Source organism: Euleptes europaea, chromosome 12, assembly GCF_029931775.1.
Source record: "Euleptes europaea isolate rEulEur1 chromosome 12, rEulEur1.hap1, whole genome shotgun sequence".
Classification (NCBI taxonomy): domain Eukaryota; kingdom Metazoa; phylum Chordata; class Lepidosauria; order Squamata; family Sphaerodactylidae; genus Euleptes; species Euleptes europaea.
In genome coordinates this window covers 56,903,361-56,915,449 of record NC_079323.1, presented here as the reverse complement: position 1 = coordinate 56,915,449, position 12,089 = coordinate 56,903,361, and the positions used below count along the sequence as shown (strand labels likewise).

At 40.6% G+C, this 12,089-nt stretch overlaps 1 protein-coding gene across 1 annotated transcript in view; it reads left to right on the top strand.

The window, feature by feature from the left end:
- LTN1 (listerin E3 ubiquitin protein ligase 1) overlaps positions 1-12,089 on the top strand; it is a 40,275-nt gene that overhangs the window by 10,705 nt on the left and 17,481 nt on the right. Inside the window, exons 7-15 of the mRNA XM_056858147.1 lie at positions 1,677-1,850; positions 3,950-4,140; positions 4,526-4,673; positions 7,176-7,946; positions 8,698-8,739; positions 10,176-10,368; positions 10,696-10,935; positions 11,334-11,487; positions 11,606-11,756. Coding sequence (XP_056714125.1) covers positions 1,677-1,850; positions 3,950-4,140; positions 4,526-4,673; positions 7,176-7,946; positions 8,698-8,739; positions 10,176-10,368; positions 10,696-10,935; positions 11,334-11,487; positions 11,606-11,756 — 2,064 coding nt within the window. The remainder of the gene's footprint in view (positions 1-1,676; positions 1,851-3,949; positions 4,141-4,525; positions 4,674-7,175; positions 7,947-8,697; positions 8,740-10,175; positions 10,369-10,695; positions 10,936-11,333; positions 11,488-11,605; positions 11,757-12,089) is intronic.

The window sequence follows — 12,089 nt, the reverse complement described above, 5'->3', positions numbered from 1 at the left end:
TTTTCTAAGTAAAGAATCTAAGTGTGAACTCATTCATCAAGCAGCCAGTCTATAGAATTCCGCTGTGCAGAGACACAGCTCTGCTTTTAGAAATATTGCAAGAGTGCTGGAGATGAATTGGTTAACCCCTTCCTGATCAAATTTATTCTCTTCTATGCTTTTCTCCTTATGTCATTTGCTTCTGCCTTCCTGGTTTCTGCCTTTTTTAATAAACACAATTATGAAAGCGTTGCTCAGAAAACTGGGTTGATGCCTCTGTTTGTCTCAGGAATAGGTAGGTCATGGGGGTAGGGAGGCAGAAAAATGAACTCCCAATTTCATTTAGCCTGGTATCTGGTCTTAACCAGAAATTGCAAAATACTCTAGTGTAACTTGCCTGCGTAAAACAATGCTTTCCTCTGAACATGTACAGAATGCCTTTTGCTTGCCAATGAATACCCAGTGTCAAACTCTTCTCTCCCCCCCCCCCGGATTGGGGCTAAAGGGCTAAAGAAGCATAATGCTCAGTGGGGTTTAAACTGGAACTCTTCACTACAGGAAAAAAGAAGTACTTCACTATAGAAAGACGAAGGGTTGCAGGGCCATAATATCCTGGTAGTCTTCAGTCTTATTTCTCACTACAGAAAAATAAGGTCTTTGGACAATCTAAATAAATCTGTGCCAATAATAATCAGTTATCTGAATGCAGAGACTGAATACACCCTTCACATGGGCACAGTGCTATTTCTTCACTACACACTAACCCCACACATTTGTCTTCCGGTTATGCCAGGATAATTTCTAGGCTGGAGGGAATGGGTTGCAGGCAGATAGAAGAAGAAGAAGAGTTGGTTTTTATATGCCGACTTTCTCTACCACTTAAGGGAGATTCAAACCAGCTTACAATCGCCTTCCTTTCCCCTCCCCAAAATAGACACCCTGTGAGGTAGGTGGGGCAGAGAGAGCTCTAACAGAGCTGTAACTTTCCCAAGGTCATCCAGCTGGCTTCATGTGTGAGAGTGGGGAAGCAAATCCAGTTCACCAGATTAGCTTCCTCTGCTCATGGAGAGGAGCGGGGAATCAAACCCGGTTCTCCAGATCAACTCCACCGCTCCAAACCACTGCTCTTAACCACTGCACTCAGTAATCTCCAATTTTTGTAATTAAGGCCAAACTAGATGTGACATGGTCCCATGGACAACAGCACCATTTTAAATTGCCGTGAGGGCCCAATCCCAGAAAGCTGAGGCGCTCTTCTTTCTCCTACCCTGTGCCTTTTCCACTGCTGAAACAGCTGTGGAGTGGAGTGACATTTGGGGAGATTGTTTATCCTCTCCCTCCCTCAAGCATGATGCCCAACAGGAACTCACTTTGTTCAAATTCTCAAATTACATTATGTTGGAAGACATCCTTAGGGAGGTTTAGAATAATGTATCACTCTTGCGGTTTATGGTGCCTGCTCTCTTTAATGTAATGTCCTATAAACTTGCAAAGTTCTTGTGTTTACTTTTGGTTGTGATCGGCAAAGCAGCTTTGCAGCCTGTGGCTTTAGCGAGTATTTTGTAGGACGGCTTAATGAAATGTTTTCTTGTTCTTTGATTTCAACAAGCTATACCCGTATATTATGAAAATGACAAAAATTTGTGGTTCGTAGACATTGACAAGATTTCATCTAGCCCCTCTCTTTTCTACTCTAGGTCCGTTCAGCTTTTTTTGAACTAATTTCTGCTCTTTGCCAATATGTTCCTGAATCAGTGAGAGCTGAAGCATCAAGGGCTTGCCCAGCAGTTCTTCTCAGCATTGATGACAGTGATGCTATTGTATGCCCTGCTTTGTGGGAAGCTGTGCTTCATGTCCTTGCAACCATCGAGGTAATGCGAGCGGCTGAATGAGACTTTGATCTTGCACTTATCTGGGAGTTGCTCATCTTTCAGTCTGTGCTTCTGAAAAACAGACTTTGGGTATCTAGTACATATTCTTCTTTCTAGTATGATCTAATCGTGCATGTGTGCACAAACATATTATAAACATTAATTATTTTATAGGCACTTAGCTTCTCAAATGAGTTTAAGGATAGTCACGCGGCTTCTGCAGAATAAGTATGTGCAGAGGTGACCCTCATAGTGAATTTGAACTTTGGCCTTTTTCCTTTATCCTTTTTCCATTATTCCATTCTTTATGCTCGTGAACCAACAGGTCATGAGCAAAACAAATTCAATATATTCCATAATACATAAATACCCAAACATACAAAAATATATATCTAAACAGTACAGTTAAAAAGCGGTATCATTAAAAACCATAGATAATTTTTTTGCCATGGCGAAGGTTACATTTGGATCAGTATCAGCCAATAACTTTGCAACTATATCTTTCTTTAGGGCAGGTCCCCACCTCTGAATGTGTATTGTGATCCATTTGTCTCTGGTGAGATCATCCTTTTTACAATCTACAAAAAAATGCCAAACAGTATCCAAACTCCCTGATCCACAATCACAAAGTCGCTCAGAAACTTTGGCCATTTATGCATGGCTCTTTCCTCAGGGTCACCCCGCCGCTTCAGGGCTTTGTCTTGATTATGCATGCATTTTCCAACCGTCAGAGGTCACCTCGCTCTCCCCTTGAGTTTCTGCTCATTTTGCCCAGGTTTTCTGGATGCTGGCTAAACACGAATCCAGAAAATGCAGGCAAAATGCACAGAACTCAAGGGGAGAGCGAGGCGACCGCCAATGGTTAGAAAGTACATGAATAATCAAGGCAAAGCCCTGAAGTAGTCAGCGGGGTGACCTTGAGAAAAAAGCCATGCATAAATGGCCTTTGATTTTTCTTTTTGGGGAAAAATCAGTTTGTTCATTAGGTTTGTGATTGACTTGCAAAACAGTCTTAAGTAAGTGATTACTATGATGTGGGTGTGTATAGTAGTAAGCTCCCTTGGAACAGTGACTAAAGTCCTTTGTGCACGGGACATAAAGGATAAAAGTCTCATGAGAGAGAAAGAAGAAGCAACTATGAGTTAAACAAACTCCATGAACAGAGCAGAGGTTTACAGGGTGGTGGTGGTGATGGTGGCCAATTTCCTTTTCTTTTTGTAGCTCCTTGTGCTGATTGCCATTTTTTTCAGGGGTCTTTTGACCCCTTGCCAGCAGAACTTTAGGAGGAAAGAGGGGGGGACAGGGGACTATTGAGGAGAGGAAGATGCACAAATAATTCCCTCTATTTAAAACTGTCCCTAGAAACTAAAATGACTAAACTGAGGCTATCATACTTTGGTCACATGAGAAGACAAGAGTCACTGGAAAAAATAACGCTAGAAGAAGTTGAGTCACGGGAAAAGACAATAACGCTAGAAAAGTTGAAGGCAGTAGGAAAAGGGGAATACCCAACATGAGATGGATTGACTCTATAAAGGAAGCCACAGCCCTCAGTTTGCAAGACCTGAGCAAGGCTGTTAATGATAGGACATTTCGGAGGACACTAATTCATAGGGTCGCCATGAATCAGAAGCGAGTTGATGGCACTTAACACACACACACACACACACTCTTATAGAAACTTGGGTCCAAAGCAGAATTTGAATATATTTTATAAATCCCAGTCTTTCTGAAGAGAGGCCAGTGAGGGTTCTACATAGAACATCTATGCACTTATGATTGATGTAAGTCGTTCAGATGTTTTTTAGAACCTGTAACATTGGCTGAACTCATTCATTACAACATGGCATAGTTTAGAATCTTAGTTCGAGGGAAAGAATATAAACCAAAGTTTTGTCTAATGAGAAACCAGATTGTTGTTTGAATAGATTCAATTGCTAATTTGAACTAAAATCAATAGATTTATGATCTGGATGGCAGGTAACATAAAGCAGTCTGGGTAGATATTTCTTAAATAGACTGAAAGTTGTATTAGGAAGCTATTCTCAAGTAAATTAAAGAACACTCAGTTGACTGATGTGCCTTGTATTATCCTCTAGGATTGTTGGATTCATGTGAATGCCAAAAAGAGAGTTCTTCCAAAGTTATGGATAGTACTTCGAGAAGGAGGACGAGGTCTTGCTACTGTCATATATCCTAATCTGTTACCTTTCATTAGCAAGGTACCTCATGATGTTACTGAACCAAAGCTGGACTTTTCTAGAACCTTTTTCACCTCCATAATTCAAGGGTATGAACAGCTGTTTCTGGTTATTCAGTTAAATAATTGCTTTATCTCTGTGTCTGGAAGTAATGAACAATATTTAAACTATGCTAAAAACTGCAGGTGTCAAACCTCAGTTTAAATATCATGTATCTGTCAGCCATAGTATCTTGATGAATGTTTCTTTTTATTGTGCTTTTTTAATTCTTCTAATCTGGGATTCAAAATTTATATTTACCTACACCGACTGCCTACACTACACTGATTACCTAGACTATTACTTTTTCATACTGAATTTCTAATCAGTATTGTAGTACTTTGTAAAATCAGTAGTTACATTTCTAATCATTGACATTTTAATACGAAGTCAATAAGGCTGTTCATCCTGTTTCTTAATTTTGTACTTGCCTAGCATGTTGACTGAAAGAGCTACAGCTAGCCGTTCAGAGTGCTCTGCCATCTTATCAGCGTTTATGGAATGTTTGCGATTTACCATATTGCAGAACAGAGGTGAAGAAGAAGAAGAAATTAAAATTCAAGAAATGCTTATAAATGATCAGGTATTTATGATGGGTTCTTCAAATACCATTGAGTTTTGATTATTTTTAAATATTTTAACCAAACTTCTGAATTGTGAGTTTAGATCCAAATGCCAGCTGTGTATTCATTAATTAAATTGGCAGCTAATGGAGAAGAAAAACTTTCCCAGCTGCCTTTCATGGCTCCCTCGCTTCCTCCCCATACCCTCTGCTGTTGCATCTGAAGCTTTCAACACTGGAGTTATAGCGCGATCCTGAATGGGGAGGGGGGAGTTGGGTCAGGCCCAGCTCTGCCTCTTGGCCAAGCAAGTCAAAAATCTAACTTTTGCAAAAAGTTAAGCTGCTCCATGCAGTTTAATGGGGCCACGCCTCCCTTTTACAGGTGCAAGTTTGCACCAGCAAAAGGGGGCGTTCCGGGGCAGTAGGGCTGGGAACGCCCCCCTCAATGCTAGCGCGAGCCCTTGCACTGGGGAAATGCTGCCAGAGAGGCAGCGCCGGTGCCCGAGCCTTGCGCTGCCATGCTGCTTTGCGAAGCTGGCATAAGTTGCCCTGTGCTAGCATTAATGCCCAATTAGCCAGCACAAGTGGCACTAACACTGGCTGTTACCGCACTAGGTATTCCCAGCAATGTATTAAGAGTTTGAAAATGTTATAAAAAATACTGTTCGCACTTTCTATGTATTCCCAGCGATGTATTAAGAGTTTGAAACTTATAAAAAATACTGTTCGCACTTTGGCCCCTTTAGCTGTGAAGACGTCTTCCAACCATTTTTTAGCCGTGGTATCCAAAAACCCTTTTAAAGCGATGTTTTTTATAACATTTCCAAACTCTTGATACATCGCTGGGAATACCTAGTGCGGTAACAGCCAAAGTCTCCTTTCCCCTTTGGCCCCCCCCTTTAGGATTGCTCTGATAGTGTGAGAAGGAACAAAGGGTTGGTGTTGAATAAGTTGAATCTGTCTTCTTTGTGCACACACGCTGTTTGTGTATGGATCACATGGAATCAATCAAGTTTTATTTCGATACAATATCAGCTCTGAATAAAAATCAAAGTTAGGTTAAAATAATAAAATAAAATAATAAAAGTTGTCACATGGAATCTTTGAAAGCCCTGGAGGAACTTTTCCTTCTCACTCAGCTTCATTCGCTTAACATTACTTTCCAGGCAGTTAGCTGGCATTGGCTAATTTTTAGTGGGCAAAGTGAGGACAGGTTGTAGCTCTTCTCATTTCGTTTACCGATTATTATGAAGCATCAGTGTAGGGCTTTGCAATGCATTGCTTATCAATCTTCATAGCAGCCTCACTGACTGGGAAGCAAGGTTGAGAGGCTTTCATCTGAGCTGAGATTGAAAAGTGGGTCTCCAGATGAAGGTTTTTGGCTAGTCTGACTCACTTCAGCTTGCAGCCCTTGGAAGTTCAAGTTTGAGAAATAACTTAATAAATTAGGGAAATGTCTTATTACTCTTGAAGCACAAAATAAAATTGGTCCATTTTATTTTGAAACCCTATATCCTGCTCACTGATACAAACATAAACTTTCATATATATTATTATAGGAATAAAATGTAAATACTGTTAAACCGCATAAGCAGTCTGTAAAATTGAAACACATCAGCTCACAGCAGTTTTAAACCCATCAGTAGCTATTTGATCATTGAAATGTTTCTACACAGTGTTTTAACCCGTTCTTTAAAGTCTGTAGTGAAGTGGTCAAATAGTCCTCCCTTAGCAGGAGGGAGAGGACCATGAATGGAAAGGCCCTGCTGAGGAATAGCCACAGATGACAGTAGATTTCAGAGCAGGTAAAGCAAATTAGAGGCTATATGAATCATTTCTACCATTTTTATTTCTCTAGGTTATTTATGAGTGTGACTGGAAGCATTTCTACAATTAAACAAAAAATATACTGAAGAAATTGAGACCATGACAAAAGTTTACCACTGATGGGCAATAGGTGTAGTTGTGAGGGAGTTGACATTTCTCTGAAAAGTACCTTTCAGGACATTCACAGTTTTCCTCTGCCTGTCTACCATTCCAATCTGCTCCTGATGCCATTTTTGGTGTCATTTTAATGGCTTCTTTCTCTGCTGTGTAATCTTGACCAATGAAAGATTGCATAACATAATGAAGTCACAGTGCCGTGTAGCCAGTTAGACTCTGTGATGATGTCAGGGTGAGGTCAATCAACGATGAGCCCATTTTCCTTGCTCTGAATAGGTGTTGGGGTATATAGAGGGAAGAAATGGGCTCCTGCTCCCTGCCTTGTTTCACTACACTGTGGCAGTTCAGTCAGTCGCCTGCTGCTACAGCAAGACACAGGCCACTGGCCTGTTTGCCTTGGTAACAAGAATGCTGAAATTCTTCCCGCATCTGAGTCTACGTCTGAGCCAGATGTTCTTTCCCAGTGTCCATGAACATATAACAGGAAACTTTTTTTTTTTTTTTGTAACAGACAAGTAATTCATGAAAAGCAACCATCTTCTGCTCAGTATTAAAACTAATGTGTGTTCCTCATTACAGCTAATTCCTCTCATAGACATGGTGATTAAAGAGCCCAGGTTGCAAAACGGACCTTTGTTTTATGAGGTAGCAGACCTTTTAAGTTCTTGGGAAACAAGAACAGAAAGTTCAAGTGGTGAAGAAGAAACAGCTCTCACTTTCCAAAGAATGTTGTCGAACCTCTGGGACGGACTTTCAAAAGTTTGTGTGGTCCATGTTGATGTAGTAGAGGCAGACGAGAAAGCTTTGGCGGCTGTGTCCTGTTTGCTACAAATCCTTCAGAACCCAGAAAGCAAGATGAAACCAAACAAAAGAAAATCTGTCAAGATCAGGTTTTCAGAAGAGGATGAAGCTGGAAACAACACTGAGAACGAGAAAGATGTGGATTTAGGAAGTAGCAATGAACCCGGCACTATTTTTCATCCACAGCATCTTTCCCCTCTGAGGAAAGAACCTTTGGAAGATTTAGTCTGTACACTTGCAGAACTTAGTATTGTTTATACCAACGATCAAAGATCTGACCAGCATTTAAAGTTTCTCTCTGCTCTGCTCAGCGGCTTTGCTTCTAGTAAAGTTTTCCAAGTACTCCTGGAGAGTAGGAGCAATATTCAAGAAGCTATCAAACCTCAATATGAAAATCCATCTCTCCAGTTTCTTTATGAAAATGTGATCGGCTGGCTGAAAGAAGACTGGAGGAAAGAGACAGACTTTTTGGTTGATATTTTGTATAGTGTCCTCCATTGCTGCAGCAGCACCACACAGAGAGAAAATATTCTCAGTGATTTAACAAAGGTACAGTTGTCTTTTAAATGAAACATCTAAATCCAAAATCTCTGTTACATATTCTCATTTCATAGTCCATGATAGTTTGCAGGGGTAGTTTGAACTGTTAATTGGTTTGTTTGATGCTTGTTGACTGTGGCTTCCAACTTCCTTTTAGATAATTCTGATGCAGATTATATATTTTCAATATTTAGCATTAAAAATGAGCAGAGAAATGAGCAGTGTTAAGGCAGCCCTGAAAATAGATTTCAACTAATTTTACCTAATTTTAAAATTTCTATCAGCCCAACTGCATGCCATGAAATGCCTAATAAGTGCCCATATTAATGTGGGACACCTCCACAGACTTTTTAAGGAAATAACTTTTTAAGGAAAAAAATATACCAATCATTTAACATACCTTCATAAACCGGGAAGTTGGTCACAATGCAATTTCACCAGCATTTTATTTCCTGGCCAGAGCATAGAGTTATTGCTAAATTATTTCATTGAATCCAGATCACTTCCCCCACCTAGCAGCAGTTTGTTGAGGCTACATTGGCTCCTGAAGAACCGGTATAACTTGCTAAGCTAAGAGAAGGGTGGTTGGGCTTCTTTTGCAGCATATTTGCTTATGAATTTGTGGGTGTGAGCGCTGATCGCAGATCATGTGTATGTGAACGTCTGTATGACAGAGGTTCCTAAAAGTTTAAGCCACTCTAGAGAATTAGCAGGTCTCTCTATGTTACATAATATTTGAACTTTCTCTATTTTGTTTTAGATGGATCTGAGGTGGAAGATTCTCCTTCAAATAATTCAAAAGGTATCTTAAGCTTTATAGTTCTTTATACATATTGGTTTGAGTCAGCGGGGCCATGGCTCAGTGGTATAGCATCTACTTGAAATACAGAAGGTCCCAGGTTCAGTCCCCGGCATCTCCAGTTAAAGGATGGTCATATTTCCATGTCTGATCATAATTTTTCCAGTGTGGCAGAGTGTTCTTCGGTACTTTAGGGGTTAGCAGATTTAACAGTGCAGTGTGCTCAAGTCCCATTGATCTGAATGGATTTCATCCTTAATATTTAAGCTTATTGCTAGATAGAGACAATTGTTATGCGGTGATGATTCCCTGCTTTAAGACAGGTTGTGTCATCTGAATTTTCTGGTTTGTAAATCTTTTCAATTTGAGGTTTGTTGCCAAACCGATATCCAAATCTAATAACCTGAATGGTTTCTAACAGTATTGCCAAAAAGGCAGACCTCTTACACTAGAGTTTAAGCTGTTTATTAAGTTTCCCACTTAAATATCCATTTGAAGAAAGGCATGGGTCGATCTCCTACTTTTTTTTTTCTTTATATGGTTGGCAGCCGCAAAATGAAAATGGTTGCTTTGCTTGCATCATGATAAGGGAAGGGAGAAAACCTGGGACAGCCTCTGGAGCTGAATGGGAGGGGAAGGGAAATATAAAAGGAGGGAAGCATTCCTTGCTTAGGACTGGTTCCCTTCCTATTGAGTTTCTGAGATACATTTGGGTGGCTCTGGATTCATAAGAGAAAAGATAATTTCTTTGCTTGGTGGTGTGTTGTGGCAGTTAGGCCTGAAGAAATATCTGGTTGTAGGGATGCATCATGACACTCTCAAGTGAAGGGTGAGCAAAGATGCCTTTTCTTCAAAGGAAAAGCCAGTGTGGTGTAGTTTGAATCCCTTCCTTCCATGGAAGCTTGTCAGATGATCCTTGGGCCAATTATACACTTGAAGCCTAATCTACCTCACAGGGTTGTTGTGAGGATAAAATGTGAAGAAGAAGGAGGTTGGGTTTTATACCCCATTTTTCTCTACCCAAAGGTGTCTCAAAGTGGCTTACAATAACCTTCCCTTCCCCCCCCCCCACAAAAGGCACCTTGTGAGGTAGGTGAGGTTGAGAGAGTTCTGAGAGATCTGTGACAGATCTAAGATGACCCAGCAGGCTTCATGTGGAGGAGCAGGGAAACAAACTTGGTTCACCAGATTAGAGTCTGCCACTCATGTGGAGGAATGGGGAATCAAACCTGGTTCTCCAGATTAGAGTCCGCTGCTCTTAACCGCTATACCACACTGGCTCTCAGAATGGGGTGAGCGACTTTGGATTCCCATTGTGGAGAAAGAAGGGTATTAATGAAGTAAATAAATAAAACTCTCTCTGTTGCTACAATGTGAGTAACTAGGTCTCTTTTTCATAGTTAACATGACAAACTCAGTATTTTTTTTTTATTATTCAGGCGTGTTCAAGCTCAGAAAAATATTCCTTGGTTTCTAGTTGGCTAAAAGGGAGCGTGTTAGGGGAGAAGCTTGTAACTCTGGCTGATGATCTGTGCGACACAAGCCTGAAAACCACAGTTGCTTCAGCAGAATCCTTCCACTCAGAAAAATGGGCCCTACTAAGCCTGGTGTTATCACAGCTTATAAAAAACGGTAGGGGACTTTGGCTTTCCTTGGAAATAATAAACTGTACAGAGTTCTTTGAAATAACAAATGTGTTAATATGACAAGCCTGCCAAGGTAGAAAGTTAATATCACAAGCCTACCATTGTGAAGGCAAACCTGAGATAATACGCAAATAAGCAGTCAAGGTTGGGGTTTCTAAGATGTGGAATGCAGCCTCAATGGATTCACTTAAAAGAGGGGTCTGTGGTTGTTTCAGGGCAAGCTGACTCATGTGGTGGAATGTTCAGAGCACAGGATATGCAAAGCTTGTACTGATCTCAGAGCAGTTTTAACCCTGTCCTTTTCAATCAATAGAGTCCTTGATTGGAGAAGTTTACATCAAAAGGATAATTGATAAACTTCAAGCAGCTCTTTCTAAAGCGAAGGATCTTTCAGAAGCTGGAAATACTGAGACATCTGTGTCCTTCATCTGTGACATAGCCTCTAACTTTTTTAGCTCAGTTAAAGGATGTTTGTTGATGCCTTCATCAGAAGATTTGTTATTCACCATTTTCCAGTTGTGTGCAAAAAGCCAGAATACAACATATTTGTCAGGTATTGTACCATCAGCTGTTTATTGATGCTTCTTTGGTGGGGGGAATGTTCAATATGTGGGATTACTTCTTCCACCTGCTTAAGCAGGTAGAGCTTTTGATATGTAAATATTTGAACTATATGTTCCTTGCAGGAGAAGGAAGTCCTGGTTAGTTGTCTTCCTGCTTGCTCCAAAGTGCTCTAACTTCTCTCCTACTCGTGGGATTCTCCCTCAAGTTATTAGAAAATAAATAAAAATTGATTGTGAAATAAGGACAGCGTAAAACTCTTTTAAAAGCAAGTTATAGGTTGGATTCTGTTCTTAATCATAGTGCTGAGGTGGAGAGATTAACATTTGCCATTATGCTTGCTGTAGTTCATCTGTAAAAATACCTTGGTCTTTTCTTTAATTGATGTAGATTTCCTTGTAAATAAGCTGAAGCACACTTGGTTGTGTGGCTTAATGTCGCTTTTGCATCAGCTCGATGATACGCATAAAGAGAGCACCTTCCTGCAGAGATCTGCATTCTGGGTGAAGAACCAACTTCAGTCATCTGTGATGGACATTAAAAGGTAGCAACATAGACTTATGACTTGTTTCTTCAGGCCAGTGCAGATTTCACAGATTTTGCTGTTACTTGATATTTCTGTTTTATTCTCCTTGTAAAATGCTGGTTTCATTTCATGTCAGTCTGCAGGTTTTGATTTCTGCAGTTAGTGATTTGTTAACCGCACTGTTGGAAGCTGATGAAGTTTCTGCTTACATTTTGAAAGACTACATGGAATGTCTGAGCCCAAGCAAATCTGAATGGGAAAAGATGCGGGAATCCTTATCTACTGAGGTACAGAATAGACTTATACCACTCAATGTGGTTTCTCATGTTGTTACCTCATGAGAGATCAGCACTTAAGTACATAACTGGGATCCCTTCACAGTAAAGTTGCCAGCTCCAGGTTGGGAAATACCTGGAGATTTTGGGGGTGGAGCCTGAGGAGGATGGGGGTTGGTGAGGGGAGGGTCTTCAATGGGGTATAGTGTCATAGAGTCCACCTTCCAAAGCTGCCATTTTCTCCAGGTGAATTGATCTCTTATCGCCTGGAGATCAGTTGTAATAGTGAGGGATCTCCACCCACCACCTGGAGGTTGGCAACCCTACTTCACCAGATCCCCCAGA